At 43.7% G+C, this 21,307-nt stretch overlaps 1 protein-coding gene across 1 annotated transcript in view; it reads left to right on the plus strand.

The window, feature by feature from the left end:
- The window catches only part of LOC126195553 (UNC93-like protein MFSD11), a 207,976-nt gene that overhangs the window by 118,108 nt on the left and 68,561 nt on the right, over window positions 1–21,307 (plus strand). Inside the window, exon 3 of the mRNA XM_049934177.1 lies at window positions 10,718–10,887. Coding sequence (XP_049790134.1) covers window positions 10,718–10,887 — 170 coding nt within the window. The remainder of the gene's footprint in view (window positions 1–10,717; window positions 10,888–21,307) is intronic.

Raw genomic sequence — 21,307 nt, forward strand, 5'->3', positions numbered from 1 at the left:
GAATTTATAATGACTGCAATTTAAAATGTCCTTCTCTTGAAAATGATATCACGTATGTGGCAGCCATTTTCCTTCACATTTACTTCGAGCCTTTTGCGGAAGTTAAGATACAGTATCAGATCTTGCAGGACTGGCACTGGAATCCGATTAATTTCCTCTCGAATTTGATCCTTCAGTTCCTGGATGGTGTCTGGTGGGTCACGCCACTAGATCTGAGATTTCAAATGATCCCAAAGGAAGAAATTACACACTGGAAGGGTACTGGATCTTGAAAGCCAGGGACGAGGAAAGGTGTTCTGTAGCGTGTTGATGGAATGCCGCGAGGTATGTGACGCCGTCTCGTTCGAAGAAAGTGTTTGCAGTTACAGGAAGATCACTAAGCTGTCGCCCTAGGAAACTGTTCGACACTTGAACATAACGTTCAGCATTCGCAGTAACAACATTGCTACGAACGCCTTAGAAAAAAAAAAATCCTATGATTACAAATGGTGACTGATACACTGCACCACACTACTTCTATCGGACTGTGAAGCGGCTTATATTGAAGCTTGTCGGATTTTCACATGGCCCATGGCCAGTACCTGACGTTTTGCATCCTAACAAAGCCTCAGAGATAAAAATTTGCCTCATCGCTCATGATCAGATTGTTGCACAGGCCTCGGTAATTTTTCATGAGTTCTAACAATTCCCGGCAAAAGCGTTGACTGGAAGGCCGCCTGCATTCAGTTTTTGCACTGTCTCAATTTTAAATGTTTGGTATTGAAGTTCCTTGTGTAACATCCGCCGTACACTGCGATCCGATATATCAAATTGCAGCACACGCTTGCGTGCAGAACGCCCGGGACTTGCTGAAGGCTGTTGCAAAATTCTCCGGTGTGCACACACGTTTTGCACTTCCACGCCTCTTCCGCACCGTACCACCCTTTTCCTCAAATTTCTGTACCCACTGTTTAACAGCATGTGCACACGGGAGAGATTATAAGAGCACGAAATACATTGACGGAAAATAATTTCATCAACAAAAAATGATTAATGTGAAGTAATGAAATTTTAGAAATACGGTTGTCTAGGTAACATATTTAAGTGATGAACATAGGAAGATCACAGGATAACATAAGAGCGAGATGAGCCATTGCAAATGTGAAATGCTCGTACATTAATAATCGATGTAACTGCCAGAATGCCGCATGTAAACATGCATGGATTTTGTTGTGCATGTCCCGGGTGTTAGTTTGTGGATGGAGTTTAGGGACTGTTGCACTTGGTCGGTCAATACAGGAACGGTTAATGGAAATGGAATTGCCGTGTGGCTAGGGCCTCCCGTCGGGTAGACCGTTCGCCTGGTGCTAGTCTTTCGAGTTGACGCAACTTCGGCGACTTGCGTGTCGATGGTGATGAAATGATAAGGACAACACAACACCCAGTCCCTGAGCGGAGAAAATCTCCGACCCAGCCGGGAATCGAACCCGGGCCGTTAGGTATGACATTCCGTCGCGCTGACCACTCAGCTACCAGGGACAGGGATGGTTAATGCTGTGTGTGGATGACGCTGGAGTCGTCGTCCGATGTTGTCGCATATGTGATCGATTGGAGACAGATCTGGTGATCGAGCAGGAGAAGGCAACATGTCGACACTCTGTAAAGCATGTTGGGTTATAACAGCGGTGTGTGGGCGAGGGGTATCCTGTTGGAAAACACTTCCTGGAACGATGGTTATGAAAGACAGAACAACAGGTCGGATCACCAGACTGACGGACAAAGGCCGAGCGGTTCTAGGCGCTACAGTCTGGAACCACGCGACCTCCACGGTCGCAGGTTCGAATCCTGCTTCGGGCATGGATGTGCGTGATGTCCTTAGGTTAGTTAGGTTTAAGTAGTTCTAAGTTCTAGGGGACTGATAACCTCACAAGGGAACCTCCCCATCGCACCCCTCTCAGATTTAGTTATAAGTTGGCACAGTGGATAGGCCTTGATAAACTGAACACAGATCAATTGAGAAAACAGGAAGAAGTTGTGTGGAACTGTGAAAAAATAAGCAAAATATACAAACTGAGTAGTCCACGGGTCGCATAGGCAACATCATGGAGAAAGTGAGTTCACGGGCGTCGTGGTCCCGTGGTAGCGTGAGCAGCTGGTGAACGAGAGGTCCTTGGTTCAAGTCTTCCCTCGAGTGAAATTTTTATTTTTGCATAGTTATTATCTGTCCGTTCGTTCATTGACGTCTTTGTTCACTGTAATAAGTTTAGTGTCTGTGTTTTGCGACCGCATCGCAAAACCGTGCAATTAGTAGACGAAAGGACGTGCCTCTCCAATGGGAACCGAAAACATTTGATCGCAAGGTCATAGGTCAACCGATTCCTCCACAGGAAAACACGTCTGATATATTCTATACGACACTGGTGACGGCATGTGCGTCACATGACAGGAATATGTTGTCGACCCACCTAACTTGTACACTTGGCGAAGGGGTAAAAAGATTCTTCTACCTTGCCCGATTTAGGTTTTCTTGTGGATGTGATAATCACTCCCAAAAAAGTGATGAAAACATAAGAGTTTGTCACATAAACTGAAAATAAATAATTAAACTTTTCACTCGATGGAAGATTTGAACCAAGGACCTTTTGTTCCGCAGCTGCTCACGTTACCACGAGACCACGGCGCTCCTGCGTTCCCGGTGTCATTGACGTTGTCATCCCATGGACTAATCAGTTTGTATATTTTGCTTATTTTTTCACAGTTCCACACAACTTCTTCCTGTTTTCTCAATTGATCTGTTTTCAGTTTTTCAAGGCCTATCCACTGTGCCAACTTATAACTAAATCTGAGGGGGCTGCGATGGGGAGGTTCCCTTGTCAGAAGTTAAGTCCCATATTGCTCAGAGCCATTTTTTAGACGGACAAATTTGCAGTCAGTGTGCGTGGGTAACTACAAGAGTGCTCCTGTTGTCATACAAAATCGCATCCCACGCCATAACTCCAGGTGTAGGTCCATTGTGTCTACAACACAGACAGATCAGATGCAGGCCCTCAACTGGCTCCTCCTAATCAGTACGCGGCCATCACACAGAAAACACAACAGACCTTCACCCTGCGCTCCATTGAGCTTTCCCTTGACACCACTGATACCGCAAATGGTGGAGTTTTGGGGTCAGTGGAATGCACGTTTCAGGGCGATTGGCTCGGATCTATCCAGTAACCGATCTGTAACAGTCGCTGTGGTGCCGACTGCTGCTCACATTGCTGCTGCAGATGAGGTACGATGCACCAGAGCCATACGCCGAGCATGATCGTTTTCGGTCAGGAGCCCGGTCTTCTTGCGACAGCATGTTCTCGTGACCGCTGCTGCCAGCAATCGTGTACAGTGACTACATAATACACTCCTGCCAAGTCTTCCTGCAATGTCGCAGAAGAAAAAGGACAGTTTCTCGTAGCCCTGTTACACGACGTCGTTCAAGCTCAGTGAGGTGTTGATAATGGCGTCTTTCGCGTCTTAAAGGAATTCTTGACTAACATCAACTCACCACGTCCCAACTCAAAGGCAACTAACACTCAAGACCGTTACGGCGCGTATTTAAAGCAAACCTGATTTGCATCCTCATAGTGGAGGTAATAGAGCTACTCTTATGCGACTGGTGCGAAATTTGATTAGATATCATCTTTCAGATGTAGAAACATGCCTACCAACCTTCGTTTATGTCCCAAAACTCCTTCTTGGTGTTGCTATTTTTTTCGTCAGTGTGCATGCTGCACGAACAAGTAACTGTCGTTTTTGTAAACCGTCTCCGCAGCGACAGCGCGTTGTTCACCGGTCCACGACGTCACCTCGACTGAACGTTCTGGCGTTAGGAACTTGCTTATTCTCTACAAGAAATATTAGTAAATAATAATAATGATGCTGTCACTGTTTGTTGGTAATATTTACTGACAAAATGCAACCTAGCGATAGATTGCGTGCTTACGGCTATCTTCTATGGCCGTTTTTTAGTATGATTTAAAAAGAGTGAAAGATTATTAATTGATCACCTATGCGTCGGTTCTCGATTGTGTTCAGGAGACGTACGGATTGATTGCGCGAAGGGGCTTTCTTAGTTGATCTTTTGAGCCGGATTGCCTTCACGCAATCAGAATCTTCGATGAAAATACCTAAGGGACCTATTTGAATATGAAAATGGAAATGAACGGAAATTAGTGGAATTTCGTAAGAAAAACATTAACAGATCGGAAGTTGAACACATTAGTGGTCTCCCAAATACAATCGAGACACCGCGATAAAGAGCGAACCTGTAACAATGCTCATATACCAGAATGAGATTTTCACTCTGCAGCGGAGTGTGCGCTGATATGAAACTTCCTGGCAGATTAAAACTGTGTGCCCGACCGAGACTCGAACTCGGGACCTTTGCCTTTCGCAGGCAAGTGTTCTACCAACTGAGCTACCGAAGCACGACTAACGACCGGTACTCACAGCTTTACTTCTGCCAGTACCTCGTCTCCTACCTTCCAAACTTTACAGAAACTCTCCTGCGACATTGACAAATACACAATAAATACATGACTTACATCTGATATTTCGCAGGAGAGCTTCTGTAAAGTTTGGAAGGTAGGAGACGAGGTACTGGCAGAAGTAAAGCTGTGAGTACCGGTCATGAGTCGTGCTTCGGTAGCTCAGTTGGTAGAGCACTTGACCGCGAAAGGCAAAGGTCCCGAGTTCGAGTCTCGGTCGGGCACACAGTTTTAATCTGCCAGGAAGTTTCAATGCTCATATACATTTGAAAATCATTTTTGGTTGGTAAAAGAAAAGAATAAGAAAATTACTGCATGGTAAAATATTAATATATTTTGAACAAATTGGCTTTAAACTTCTAGACATTGACAAATACACAATAAATACATGACTTACATCTGATATTTCTTTTGTACATGGCGCAGTCCAATGATCGCTGCTTTATCAGTCCGTTCCTCCTTAAAATTATATGTCCTTGCGTGTGCGTAAGTACATTACATCGTCACCCGAGTTACCGAAACGTTTGTTCGTCGTTTCACATAGTTTTTACACAAAATAAAAATACAACTTGTAGTAATACTATGTAGTACGTCTTAACATGTCGGCGATCCAAAGTACAAAGTGAAACGTCCCCTTTCGAAATTTATGAATTACTGTGCTGATAAACCCCGTACGTTATTTGATTTTCAAACAGCTGAGCAAAACTGAACGTACTCTGACATTTCTCTCTTTCCTTATTCTGATCATCACGAAACTGACACACAATACTTTTTTAGCGCAACGCAATCACTTTCAATAATCTCTACAGAAGAATGGCCCTGACTAACAATAACCTATACCTTTCATGAATCACTTACCTCACAAAAATCTTCGTTACTCGAACTACTGCAAAACAGCGAGCGCCAATACTGCCAGCTAAATAAAAGATTCTAACTACTGAAGTCACTAGCTACTGATAGGCATACTAAGCAAATGAAAGATTTTGATAGAAAACAAACATGTATTTACCTTAATAGTGTTCCAAAGTCATAATATATATATATATATATATATACACATCTCGTCGTTGTAGGACATACATGTAGGACATACATATGTCCTACATTGCGCTGACTACCCTTTTACAAGGCAGTGGATGCGGCTATCAAGAGACATGGCACTTCATTATAGGCTGTCTATGACCCACACAATATATATATATATATATATATATATATATATATATATATATATATATATATCAGTTCATGATATCCAGTATTACAAATTTAATCTTTCTGGCGGACACACGTCCAGATCGTTCGCTCTTAAAATTCTGCCATCTCTCTCCCCACATCCACCACTGCTGGCGGCTCACCTCCAACTGCGCAACGCTACGCGCTGTTCACATCCAACTGCCCAACACTACAATAGCGACTATTCCAACAATGCCAACCAGCCACAGACTACCCACAGCACAGTCAGTGATTTTCATACAGAGCGCTACGTGGTGTTACCAACATAAAAACCTCAACAGCCTACTTACAAAAGGTAAAGAAGTCTCTAGAATATTTCTTAACAAAAGATAGATTGTTCTTTCTTCTGTTTCGCAGCTTCTTGCTATCAAGCGCTGCGGCAATGATTTTAAATATCTGTGCCCAGAGCGTCATAGTGTCCATTTAGAGTATTTAAACGCTGTACGCGCGTCTTGGTACAGGCGCACATTAAAAAATATTTCGTCTCTTTACTCTCGCGCTGTGATGCTTAGCATTTTTACGAACTGCAGCTCGTTGGTTGTCCTTTTCTTTTATGACAAATATCTCATATGCAAAGTAGCTGAAATCCAATAATATTGCAACATCGATTTCGGGGTCATTGGCAAAGGTCTGTTGTCCATTCCAGTTTCCTGATGCCCGACATAGCGGGCTATTCCCAGGGTAGCCAAATCGCCCATTTCAGTGAAGCATCTGTTGTCATGGTGCTCTCGTTTGCTGTGGTGGTGCTGAGCTGTTTTACGGAAATTCTCTCTCGAACTGATCCTACACCTGCATACATATGTCCTACATTGCGCTGACTACCCTTTTACAAGGCAGTGGATGCGGCTATCAAGAGACATGGCACTTCATTATAGGCTGTCTATGACCCACACAATATGGAAAAATTTATTTTGTTTTTTTGTAATTGCTCCTCCTAATATTCGACGAGAAATAGCAAGCAGAAAGGAAAACTCCAAATCTGTAACACCTGATGGTCATATTTTGTCAATTACCAGCTGGCACGAACAAGTTGAGATTTTGAAACTAAACGGTTCATGACAGGATCGCTCAAGTTGATCCTGAGACAATTACGGGCAGATGACGCATGATAACTTTTTCGTGTGGGCCATAGCAGGTTGAATAATTATTTCTGCCTACCTCGGGCGGCCTTGCTAAGCAGTGCAATGTACGGTTAGGGCTTTGGAAGAAACCCCGAGTAACCGCTCACACAATCTGAGTGACATGTCCTGACAAAGGCCACATGCGATTTTCTCTCAAATACATGTCCAACTGGATAATAATTTCTGCTTTGCTCAAAATCAATATAATTACGTTTTTGCGTTGAAATATTGATTTAGGCTATGTCAGCCTGAAAGGTGGGTACACTGAGTCACAGCGCCAGAGATTGCGCCAAAGAGTTTTATTCCGCCGCCATATAGCCATATAGTTATGGAAGAAATATACGTGTACATTATCTGAATGTAAAGACATTTTAAATGCCTTGCCACCTAGTTCGTCATTTGCAGTTTACAGTGTGTAAAATTATTATTGACAACATTATGTATTATATGTTTATATGAAGTGTAAATGTACGTAAATCAATGAAAAAAACTCATATCAGGGTAAGAAACAAAACTATTGGAATTTCAAGCAAATTAGCACGATAACGAAAATGCATAAGCGGTGAAACTTAGGTGTGTCACCTGAAGTAGGCAGTGAATTCATCGTCCGCAAAAATTTAATTCTGCAGACCACTACGTCGTTCTGTTGAAGTTAAAATTCTCTATAGTCATTATGACGCTTGTACTTAAATCCTGTATCGCTTAATATGCGTATCATAGAGCTAGCGGATCCAGAAAATTTATTTTTTCAATTAACTTTTTTGTCAGTCTTTCTGATGTTGGGTAGTCGCCGTTGTCGTAAAATTCATAGACTGTCCGCCTGAGAACGTTTAGTTTGGTTAAGATTTTTATTACTCAATATTTTTCCTTGGAGAATTGAACGTTTGAGATTTTCATCTACACGCACCGCATGGTTCTTAAAATAATATCACAAGCTGCAGCACAAACAGCCTGTACGGTAGCGATGTTTTTTTCTTACAATGATTGTTTTTTTTTACGGTTACATCATTCATTCCATTTCTTGATACCATCGCTACCTTCCGCAAATCTTTCTTAACCTGCCTGAATGTAGATCCTAACACTTCACCACCACTGTGTACAAGATGCTTTAAATATATGCCGACTCTGTGGATTATGGATTTGCTTTGCCGGCGAAAGTTAGTTGGCTTTTCCTGTCGCATTCTTCCTGCTGTCAAAGTACGTCTTGCAGGAGATGTTTGGAAACCGGCTCACATGGCACAGGGCAAATCTCTGTTTCCCTGCTTCTCCGCCGGCCGTTGTGGCCGAGCGGCTCTAGGCGCTTCAGTCCGGAACCGCGCTGCTGCATCGGTCGCAGGTTCGAATCCTGCCTCGGGCATGGATGTGTTTGATGTCCTTAGGTTAGTTAGGTTTTAGTAGTTCTAAGTTCTAGGGGACTGATGACCTCAGATGTTAAGTCCTATAGTGCTCAGAGCCATTTTTGAACCTACTTTTCCGCTTTCAAGTTACACCAACACTAGGAATCAATAAATACGTAAGTTGGAACTTAAATAGTGGCAACACTGCTGTGGAGATACTATGCAATGGGATCTACTATTGTCGCTGATAGCAGACGTTGTTGACCTACCTACCTTACCTCCGAGCAAATGGACTCGCCCGTCTCACGTCACCGGCGTGCGCATAATCGAGGGAAACACAGTCACTTGCGAGCGAGCGGTCCAACGTAACGGTGTTACTATGTTTTCGAAACAAGAACAACGGAGTTGGACCAAGATTGAATGTGCCAGAGGTCGTACAGCACGGCAGTGTAATCAAGGTCTTCAAGAGGCGTGCGGGGAATCGGCATTGCCGTACAGAACAGTGGCACGTTGGGTAAAAGCCTTCAACGAAGGTCAGCAAACTATGGCAGACATGCATCGGGCAGGTCGTCCTAGCGCCTCTGAAGAAGTAGTGCATGTTGTTGCCCGTTAGTGGACTGTGATCGACGCCATACGAATCGTGAGCTCGCCAACGAAACCGGATTAGCGCATGCGACTGTGCTTCGCATCCTGAAGGAACGCCTGGGCATGCGAAAAATTGCATCACGACGGGTTCCGCATGACTTGACGGAAATGCAGAAATGGATGCGTTACGGCGCTGCTCAGACGCACTTGGAGCGTTATGAGCGCGAAGGAGAGGCTTTGTTATGCCGTATCTTAACACTGGATGAGACGTGGGCCACATCATACGAGCCAAAACTGAAATGCCAGTCCAACGAATGGCGTCATTATGGGTCGCCGCGAAAGTCGAAAGTGCGTCAGAGGCCCAGTATGGTGAAAGTTATGGTGATTCTCGTGTACGACTGTGATGGTGTTATCATAACGCATTACGTTCCTCCACGGCAGACCGTCAATGCACAGTATTACTGTTCGTCTTTGGAGCATCACCTGCGACCAACTTTGCGAGAGAAGCGGCGACACTTTCTGCGCAACCCACCCATCATTTTGCACGACATTGCGCGGGCGCATACAGCGCAAGCTGTGGCTGCTCTGTTCGGTCGCTAGGACTGGGAAGTACTGTACCATCCACCATTATTCCCCGGACCTTGTGACATTGATTTGATTCCGAAGATGAAGGAACCACTTCCTGGCATTCGCTTCAGAACTGTTCCAGAGATTCGACAGGCAGTAAGACCGCTCCATTAGCACCATCAACAGAACAGGTTCTGCTAACGGTATACTACGCCTTTTACATCGTTGGCAACGGGTTCTACACAACGCTGCTGTATACTTTGAAGGACAGTAACAGGTGCAAACAGGTAACTCTTTTGTATCGGTTGTGAATAAATAGTTGCCACTATTTAAGTTCCAACCCTCGTAAATTGCACAATTAATACCACGAGATACACTTTTTATTTCGAGTCAAACTGCCGAAAATAATAACTCAATAAGGAGGTGGACAGCAACAAAAGCAAAACGAGGATAGTGGAATGTAGTCGAATTAAATCGGGTAATGCTGCGGGAATTAGATTAGGAAATGAGAGGCTTAAAGCAGTAAATGAGTTTTGCTATTTGGGGAGCAAAATAACTGATGATGGTCGAAGTAGAGAGGATATAAAATGTAGACTGACAATGGCAAGGAAAGCGTTTCTGAAGAAGAGAAAGTTGTTAGCATCGGGTAGACATTTAAGTGTCAGGAAGTCGTTTCTGAAAGTAGTTGTATGGAGTGTAGCCATGTATGGAAGTGAAACATGGACGATAAATAGTTTAGACAAGAAGAGAATAGAAGCTTCCGAAATGTGGTACTACAGAAGAATGCTGAAGATTAGATGGGTAGATCACATAACTAATGAGAAGGTATTGAATAGAATTGGAGAGAAGTGAAATTTATGGCACAACTGACTAGAAGAAGGGATCGGTTGGTAGGACATGTTCTGAGGCATCAAGGGATCACCAGTTTAGTATTGGAGGGCAGCGTGGAGGGTAAAAATCGTGGAGGGAGGCCAAGAGATGAATACACTAAACAGATTCAGAAGGTTGTAGGTTGCAGTAGGTACAGGGAGATGAAGAAGCTTGTACAGGATAGAGTAGCATGGAGAGCTGCATCAAACCAGTCTCTGGACTGAAGACCACAACAACAACAAGGAATGGAAAATAAGAACTGCGCCAAAATCTGCACACCGTCTCGGTACTAACACTCGACCTAGGCAACTACGGATGCTCAGCGTTGCCATTTTCGAATTTTAGAGAGAGAGTGCGTTACGCGAGACTAGACACAAGTGCGGTGTCAGCGCTGTTGCCGTCACTCACTATAACGCATGGGCAGAGCTATACTTGTATAGAAGTTTGCTTCTGTGAATAGGGTCAATGAGAGTGATGGAACTACGGTATGTTTTTGCAGAAGACGATCCTGGATAGTATCCACGGCGACGACCCTTCGTTCTCGGGGGACGGCTACAGCAGCCTGGCCATCATCTACGCCGTGCTGTCGCTGTCCAACTGGCTAACGCCGTCCATCATCAGCGTTACGGGGCCCAGGCTCGCCATGGATTTGGGCGCCCTCACCTACGGGTTAGTAGTTCGTTCTCTCTCTCTCTCTCTCTCTCTCTCTCTCTCTCTCTCTCCTCCCACCTGTATCTGTGCCTCTTTGCTGTAGAAGATACATCACCAGGAACCACTTGTCATCCAGAGCAGGAGAGAGGCCTCTCTCAGACTTTGAAGCGTGTCATTGTCTTCAGCCATAGGAACGAGATGGACAGTGCTGTTCAATTTTGAGAACCATTTCACTGGCGACGAATCCTTTTTAGGGTCCGTTCATTTTTACTCATTCACCGTTTCTTTTTTGTCTAATTGCGTAATGCCGCATGGGTTTTAAAAAGTGAAAATGGAATATTACGAATACTGTATCCAGTAACAATAGCCTACCCTGAACTGAGTTAGGACGGAGGGAGAGCAATTAATGTTTGTTTCTAGGTGACTGGGGAAATAGTTTTGAGATCTTCCGAGAAATTGCTCTGGGTACACATGGTACTGACACATTATCCTTCACATGTTCCGTCTTAGTTCAGACTGATACTTAACTGGTACTCGACTGGACTGGTTTTGTGACTGGGTACGACGCGAGTCCTTCCGTGGAGACCCAGCTCGATACAATTTTAAACGAGACTCGTCCGACCAGGCAACATGTTTCCACTCATCAGTCCACTTTCGGTGTTGAGGCCCAGGCGATGCGTAAAGCTTTGTGTCGTGCAGTTATCAAGGATACACGAGTGGGCCTTCGGCTCCGAAAGCCCATATCGATGCTGTTTCGTTGAATGGTTCGCATGCTGACACTTGTTGATGGCTTAACATTGAAAGCTCCAGCAATTTGCGGAAAGGTTGCACTTCTGTCACGTTGAACGATTTTCTTCAGTCGTCGTTGGCCCCGTTCTTGTAGGATCTTTTTCCAGCCGCAGCTATGTCGGAGATTTGATGTTTTACCGTATTCCTGATATTCACAGTACACTCGTGAAATGGTCGTACGGGAAAATCCCTGCTTCATCGCTACCTCGGAGATGCTGTGTCCCATCTTCGTGAGCAGACTATAACACCACGTACAAACTCAGTTAAGACTTGATAATTCGCCATTGTAGCAGCAGTAATCGATCTAACAACTGAACCAGACACTTGTTGTCTTATATAGGCGTTGCCGATCGCAGCGCCGTATTCTGCTTGTTTACATGTGTCTTTATTTGAATTCGCATGCCTACACCCGGTTTTTTGGCGCTTCAGTGTACATATACATACTTAAACATTGTGACTGACAAAAATATTATTTGATATAGCTAAAGTGGAATTTATGGGCACCTTCTTCACAGACTTGCATGTCTAAAAGCGAATTCCACTGAATCGGGAGCTCTAGTTTTAATTTTAATATGTAATTACTAAGAAGTTGTAAATTACTGGTCGTGGACGCTGATTGGTTTGCGCAAAGGACGAAAAGTTGAGTTTCGATAACGGACTGAAATGAACGGGCGAACGCAATGAACGAGAGGAAATACAACTGTGTACTGAACAATAACAGTGGAAATGGAACGAGTGACCATACTAAAAATGACGAAACGGAGGCGGGAACGAGACCGACCTGAAGGGAACGGTCAACGACCATTTCTTAGAAATCGTTCGTCGATATCTCCGTTCAGTGTTGCAAACCGTTCCTGTAGATCTGTTCCTTCGCGAACGACCCACTCTTGATACAACCTCATGTTATTCCTGTACATCTTCTAATGCAATGTATCATCCGTCTATGTATTAGGTCGTCATCTAGATCTTTTGGTACCTCTTGTAATCCAGCGGAGAATTTCCTTGGTCCATCCATAACATTTTCTCCTGGGGGTATGTCCCACCCATCTCCATTAGTCACAATAACGCTTTGCATTCCAGTGTAATCACCAATCCATTACTTTCCATACTTCTCTAATTGCCAACATACATCTCACCATTGTTCAGCTTTTCTTTGCTTTCTGTCCTAAACGTCCACGTTTCAGTACCACAAGTTAAAACTGTGAACACGCTCTGATTGTAAACTTCCTATAGTAAGCTTGGTTTTGAAAACTACTTAGCATATCAATAGGACTTCAATCCATATTTTTACCCTTGTTTATCTTGTTTCTACAGAAATTAAGTCGGCATCTCCTACAGATCTAAAACCAAAAAATGGTTCAAATGGCTCTAAGGAGTATGGGACTTAACATCTGAGGTCATCAGTCCCCTAGACTTAGAACTACTTAAACATAACCAACCGAAGGACATCACACACATCCATGCCCGATGCAGGATTCGAACCTGCGACCATAGCAGCAGCGCGGTTCCAGACTGAAGCGCCTAGAACCGCTCGGCCACATCGGCCGGCATCTAAAACCAAAGACGTTATTTTAGTCTTGCTGTAAATCATCTTTGGCCCAAATTCTAATTTACTCTATTAAATTCTGTGATTAGCAGTTGCAGTTTCTCTGTACTACAGGATAACATTGCAATGCCACCATCAAAACGAATATGGTTCAGATATGGTTCGTTAATACGTACTCCTACTTTCGGGATGTGAAATTTACTCTAGCTACTACGAATTCTTTGGAATCTCCTTACCTCTTCAGTTCTGAATTTCCCGCATTCCTAATGAAGGCTAATGGATTTTGTGGCAGTGATGTACACTATGTGAACAAAACTACCGTGGCGCCCACACGTAACGCGGAATTGACCGATAGATGTCATAGGTGGCGCACCCGCCAGTACAAAAATGAGGGCGAAAATATTGTCAGTAACAGCAGGAGAGCTCAGTTACTTCGAACTTAGACTAGACACTGGATATCACCGGGGTAAGAAATGCGTCAGCGGCGTTTTAATGCTTCTAAAGTTGCCGAAGTCGACTGTTGGTGACATGACCGTGAATCGAAAACGCTAGGGAACAGCCACAGCTGAACCAAGACCACGCAGACCAAGTGTACTGGCGAATAGGGATCGTCGAGCATTGAGGAGGCTGGCTGTAAAAAAATCGCATGGAATAAGCTGCAGGACTCACTCGTGAGTTTGAGAGAGCTACTAGCGGTCCAGCTATCACAATGACTCTACAAAGGGATTTAAAAAGTATGGGGCACAGTGGTCGTGCAGCTCCTCACAAGGGACGCATTTCTGTAGTCAGGACTAAGGGACATTTGAGATGCTGTAAAGGGCGACGCTGCTGGACGGTATATGATTGGGTACGAGTGACTTGGAGTGATGAGTCACGGCATGCGCCGTGGCAATCCGATGGAAGCGTTTGGGTTTAGCGAATGCCTGTAGAACGTTACTTCTCTTCAAGTGTACTTCCAAGACTGAAGTGAGGAGGGCGTTGTCTTACTACACTACTGGCCATTAAAATTGCTACACCACAAATATGACGTGCTACAGACGCGAAATTTAACAGACAGGAAAAAGATGCTGTGATATGCAAATGATTAGCTTTTCAGAGCACTCACACAAGGTTGGCGCCGGTGGCGACACCTACAGCGTGCTGACATGAGGAAAGTTTCCAACCGATTTCTCATACACAAACAGCAGTTGACCGCGGTTGCCTGGTGAAACGTTGTTGTGATGCCTCGTGTAAGGAGGAGAAATGCGTACCATCACGTTTCCGACTTTGATAAAGGTCGGATTGTAGCCTATTGCGCTTGCGGTTTATCGTATCGCGACATTGCTGCTCGCGTTGGTCGAGATCGAAATGACTGTTAGCAGAATATGGAATCGGTGGTTTCAGGAGGGTAATACGGAACGCCGTGCTGGATCCCAACGGCCTCGTATCACTGGCAGCCGAGATGACAGGCATCTTATCCGCATGGCTGTAACGGATCGTGCAGCCATGTCTCGATCCCTGAGTCAACAGATGGGGACGTTTGCAAGACAACAACCATCTGCACGAACAGTTCGACGAAGTTTGCAGCAGCATGGACTATCAGCTCGGAGACCATGGCTGCGGTTACCCTTGACGCTGCATCCCAGACAGGAGCGCCTGCGATGGTGTACTCGACGACGAACCTGCGTGCACGAATGGCAAAACGTCATTTTTCGGATGAATCCAAGTTCTGTTTACAGCATCATGATGGTCGCATCCGCGTTTGGTGACATCGCCGTGTTCGCACATTGGAAGCGTGTATTCGTCATCGCCATACTGGCGTATCACCCGGCGTGATGTTATAGGGTGCCATTGGTTACACGTCTCGGTCACCTCTTGTTCGCATTGACGGCACTTTGAACAGTGGACGTTACATTTCAGATGTGTCAAGACCCGTGGCTCTACCCTTCATTTGATCCCTGCGAAACCCCACATTTCAGCAGGATAATGCACGACCGCATGTTGCTGGTACTGTACGGGCCTTTCTGGATACAGAAAATGTTCGACTGCTGCCCTGGCCAGTTCATTCTCCAGATCTCTCACCAATTGAAAACGTCTGGTCAATGGTGGCCGAGCAACTAGCTCGTCACAATACGCCAGTCACTACTCTTGATGAACTGTGGTATCGTGTTGAATCTGCATGGGCAGCTGTAACTGTACACGCCACCTAAGCTGTGTTTGACTCAATGCCGAGGGGTATCAAGGCCGTTATTAAGGCCAGAGTTGGTTGTTCTGGGTACTGATTTCTCGGGATATATGCACCCAAATTGCGTGAAAATGTGATCACATGTCAGTTCTAGTATAATATATTTGTTCAATGAATCCCCTTTTGTCATCTGCATTTCTTGTTGGTGTAGCAATTTTAATGGCCAGTAGTGTATATGGGGGTGCTTTTCGTGGTTAGGGTCTGATCCCCTATCAGCACTTAAGAAAACAGTAGACGCAGAAGGATAGAGCATTCTGTATTGCATAATTGTATCAGCATGACAATGCGCCCTGTTATAAAGCAGCAGCTGCGAGGCAATGGTTTGTGGACAATAACACACCGGGAATGGACTATTTGGCCCAGAGTCCATACCTGAACCGAACAGAACACCTCTGGTATGGGTCAGAGTGTCGACTTCGCTCCAGACCCAGCGTCAAACACCTCTAATTTCCCTATGAGGATGGTATCTGTTATTTCGGACATGGACTGTGCGGCTGGTCCCTGCGGAGGTTCTAGTCCTCCCTTGAGTATGGGTGTGTGTGTTCGCCCTTAGGATAATTTAGTTTAATTAGTGTGTAAGCTTAGGGTCTGATGACCTTAGCAGTTAAGTCCCATAAGATATCACACACATTTGAACCTTTGGTTCTTTCGGGCATGTCGGAAAGAACAGGTACCATCGGTGACCATGCAGCGCTCTAGAATGAAATGATAATTAAATCAAGACCCTACGCTGCAGTCGCACTATCCTCTGTGCCCTCGGTGGCTAAGATGGATAGAGCGTCTGCCATGTAAGCAGGTGATCCCGGGTTCGAGTCTCGGTCGGGGTACACATTTTCAACTGTCCCCGCAGATGTATATCAACGCCTGTCGGCAGCGTAGGGTCTTGATTTAATTATCATTTCTTTCTACCTTCTCTGGTTTCGCTGTTGAGGAAGAACAGGCTGCTATTCTTCCACAGATATTCAGACAGTTCATTGAAAGTATACAAGTACAAGTCGCCATAAAGGCGAAGGGTAGATGCAGCCCTCATTAATGTCCACAACAGGTACCCAAATACCTCTGACCAGGTAGTGTTTGTATTCTTCAGTATACTAAGGTAGACTGAATTATTGCCCTACTTCTCAAGGGCTTTTAGTACAGGTTGCTGGAACCCAGTCTATTCTATGAATTGAGGACACAAAGCGGTAAGATATAATCCCTGCTCCGTCCTTAATTTAGCTTTCACATTGCGAATGAGCCGTTGTGGTGTATCGACTTCTAAAGCCAGCTATTCCCTTCGCTTGATTAAAATCCAGTGTTCTTTCTACGTGGCTGGTGATAGTTCAAGTGAAAACCTTGGAGGGGAAGGTGATAAATCTATAGCTTTTTTATGTAATACAAGGTGTATCAAAAAGAGTCATCCGATTTGGCACGTCTGTATTTCTGAAACTAATAAACATATACAATGAATTTTGTTTTTTGATGAGCGGGAAACCCAAAAAGTTTTTTTTCGTACCTTTTCATAGGTGTTCAATATGCCCCCCCTTGAGATTCACGCCATATGTCAATGCGGTATTACAATTGCTCACACACTGCAGCGAGCATGTCTTGAGTTACAGCTTCCAGAGCTGCTGTTATGCGATGTCGCGATTCATTCATTGTTGTTGGTAACGGAGGCATATAAACAAAGTTTTTTATAAATCCCACAAGAAATAATCCCCTACAGGAGGCCAGTAATGTGAGGTTGAATCATTTAGATTAGATTAGATTAGATTAATACTTGTTCCATAGATCATGAATACGACACTTCGTAATGATGTGGAACGTGTCAGATTAATAAAAGATGTCTGTACAAGATATTACATTACACAAAATATTGCATGACACTAATGTTTAAGTTTTTTTCCCCTTAATTTATATATAAAAATTCAGCCAATGAGTAGAAGGAGTTGTCATCTAGAAATTCTTTTAATTTATTTGTAAATGTTAGTTGGCTATCTGTCAGGCTTTTGATACTGTTTGGTAGGTGACCAAAGACTTTTGTGGCCGCATAATTTACCCCTTTCTGTGCCAAAGTCAGATTTAACCCTGCATATTGAAGATCATCCTTTCTCCTGGCGTTATAGCTATGCACACTGCTATTACTTTTGAACTGGGTTGGATTATTAACAACATATTGCATAACTGAATATATATACTGTGAGGTTACTGTGAGGATCCCTAGATCCTTAAATAGATGTCTGCAGGATGACCGTGGGTGGGCACCAGCAATTATTCTGATTACACGTTTTTGAGAAATGAATACTTTTCTACTCAACGATGAATTACCCCAGACTATGATGCCATACGAAAGCAGTGAATGAAAGTAGGCATAGTAAGCTAATTTACCGAGATTCTTATCACCAAAATTTGCAATAACCCTAATAGCATACGTAGCTGAACTCAGACGTTTCAGCAGACCATCAATGTGTTGCTTCCAGTTTAACCTCTCATCAATGGACACACCTAAAATTTTTGAAAATTCTACCTTAGTTGCAGACTTCTGTTCAAAGTCTATATTTATTACTGGGGTTGTGCCATTTACTGTACGGAACTGTATATACTGTGTTTTATCAAAATTTAAAGAGAGTCCGTTTGCTGAGAACCACTTAATAATTTTGTGAAAAACATCATTTACAATTACATCACTTAGTTCTTGGTTTTTGGATGTTATTACTATACTTGTATCATCAGCAAAAAGAACTAACTTTGCATCTTCATCAATGTGGAATGGTAAGTCATTAATGTATATCAAGAACAGTAAAGGACCTAAGACCAAATCCTGTGGGACCCCGTACTTGATAGCCCCCAGTTTGAGGAATCAGCTGTTGTTTTAACATTACATGAACCAGTGTTACCGATCCATCGATCAGTAATCCATCAGTTTAAAAATTCCCGCACTTCCAGATGCCAGTGGGGTGGTGCCCCATCCTGTAGGTAAATGAAGTCGTTCGAATCAGTCTCCAACAGTGGGAAAAGAAAGTTTTGAAGCATATCGAGGTACGTGCTTCCTGTAACAGTGTTCTCGGCAAAGGAAACTGGACCATACACCTTTTCCCGTGGAACTGCACAAAACACATTAAATTTTAGACAGCCTCTCTCATGCTGCTAAAGAAAATCGTTACCAACTCAGAAATGAAGTATTCGTATCATATTTATGTATGGATTCGTTTTCTTCTCTTGATGAGAGTACTGAAAATTGTGGAAGCCGACACCGAGGAAGATCAGTTTGGATCCCAGAGAAATGTAGGAACACGCGAGGCAATACTGACTCTATAACCTGCAAGAACAGACCGAAGAAAGGAAAACCTACACTCATCCTATGAAAAGATATTTCTGCGACCGCAACCAGCTACGAAATTTGTTGACTTCTTAAATTATTTAATGCAGTTTCATGTTTAGATGCTCAAATATCAACTTCAGACAGCAACGGGAATACAAAAACATGCTATGCGTACAGTATTTGTAGATTTTGGTAATGCTGAGTGGAACACACTCTTCGAAATTCTTAAGGCATCAAGGACAAAATACAGCGAGCAAAGAGTTATCTATAACTCGTAAAGCCAACAGACTGCAATTATAAGAGTCGAAGGACATGAAAGGGAAGCAGTAGCTGAAAGGAGTGAGATAGGGTTGAAGCTTACCCTGATATAATTTAATCTGTATTCAGAGCGATTGGTGAAGGAAACCAAGGAGAAATGTGGAGTGGGAATTAAAGTTCAGGCAGGAGAAACAAAAACTCTGAGATCTGCCGATGACACAGTAAGTCTACCAGAGACAGCCAGTATCATAGAACAGCAGTTGAGAGGAATGGATAGTTTTGAGAAAAGAGGTTATAAGATGAATATAAAAAAAAGTAAACAACGGTAATGGAATGGAGTCTAATGAAATCAGCTGATGCTTAGAAAATTAGAATAGGAAATGAGATATTAAAAATAGAAGATGAGGTTTGCTATTTGGGCAGCAAAATCGTTGATGATTGCGGGAGTAGAGACCTGCAACAGTAAGAACGGAGTTACTGAAAAAGGGCAATTTATTAACATCGAAAGTAACTGTCTTGAGTGTAGCCTTGTAGTGAAGTGAAATGTGGTCTCTAAACTCACTGTCGGAAGAAATGAGAGGTTTCCAGTGTAAATAGCGTGAGAAAAGGGTCGCTATGTATAAATCCTGATGGCTAAAAGAGCCACGCGAACTTTGGATAAGAAAATGCTATCTGACATTGAAATCAACGTAAAAGATTGGGTCGCCACCAACTCTAGCCAAATGACAAATAAGAGGTTGCGCTGAGTCGGAAAATTACTTAATATATTTATAAGAGAAACTCCCAATAGAACATTCATTGTAAAGTCCCTGATAAAGATGGGATGTAATTGTTAACAGCATTCAGGCATTGTTCGCTTGAATCAAATACTGAATAAAGTAAAGAGTGCGTGAACACTGTGCATAAGTGCAGCTTGCAGCAACAGTCCTGAAAACAAGATCTATTCCAAAGCATTTGTTTTAAATAAAAAAGGGACACTAATTATTGAACCTGTGCGCATGGAAACGCTACAGATGGGTTAACAAGGAAAACTACAAGGTAAATGGGGTTGGTAACGGATACGTAACATCGGTACAATGGATGAGATTGGAGGCAAAATTATTTATTCGTTAAAATGGTTCAAATGGCTCTGAGCACTATGGGACTTAACTTCTGAGGTCATCAGTCCCCTATAACTTAGAACTACTTAAACCTAACTAACCTAAAGACATCACACACATCCATGCCCGAGGCAGGATTCGAACCTGTGACCGTAGCGATCGCGCGGTTCCATACTGAAGCATCCTAGAACCGCTAGGCCACAACGGCCGGCTATTCGTTGAAACATTGAGGTAATGCATACATAGAACTGCTGTTGCCTGGTAACGAAGTACAATTGCTTGTGAAACGCTATACGTTTCACAACAGACTTGTGCGCCCACGTGGTTCGCGGAGAGACAATTTCTACGTACCCTGGCCAAATTTTAGTAACATCATACCACGCAGTCGCAAACAATTAACATTTTACAGAGGGCACATTTCAATATACAAATGATAGTAGCAGAGGGACAAGAAACTCTAATATTAACTGATGTGGATGGTTTCCACCGGACATAAAGGAATGAGACAAAGAAAATTCACAAAGAAGAAAAAATTACCAAGATTCGGAAAAGAGTAGAATGCACACACACGCGCAGTTGCAGGCACACAAACATTGACACTGAACCGAGGGCGCTTCAACATATACAACACCATTGTGATAGGTTCTTCTTACGGATCAAAGTCAAGTCTGCATGAGGAATCAAACTGAAAGTCTGCAAAAGCCTTGCATTCCTTGCTGCGACCCAGCAAATCAATATTTATAAGATGAAACGCAAGACCAAAAGCTAAAAGCTCCCCTCTCGCTATGACAACGCGGCACGCGGTTAAATCATCTCACCCTTCTTCGAAGAGACCTCGGCTGCAGACCCTCAGCGAGCTGGAACCAGACTGACCGTCTCACACACTCCAACGTCTCCCACGCGACCCCGTGGCCAGGGAAACCCAGAGATGAGGCTTCCGCCACCAACCTAACACCGGTAACTTTCACACAAGGGGTGCAAACCTCTTTGCCTACCTGACAACTACAAAGGTTGGCCATTCTGTACGACTACCGCTGATTCTCTGCAGCTGACTAAACCACTGTATAGCAAAATGAAACACACCCACATTCGTTCACTCACGCATGCCAGAGCGTTCTGTATCACTGGAAAGCTAACAAAATGATGATGAAAGGGGACTACAGGACCCTTTCACCAGTTCACTCAATACCTGTTGTTGAAGGTCAATAGCACAAGCGGCT

The sequence above is a fragment of the Schistocerca nitens genome, chromosome 7, assembly GCF_023898315.1.
Source record: "Schistocerca nitens isolate TAMUIC-IGC-003100 chromosome 7, iqSchNite1.1, whole genome shotgun sequence".
Taxonomy (NCBI): Eukaryota; Metazoa; Arthropoda; class Insecta; order Orthoptera; family Acrididae; genus Schistocerca; species Schistocerca nitens.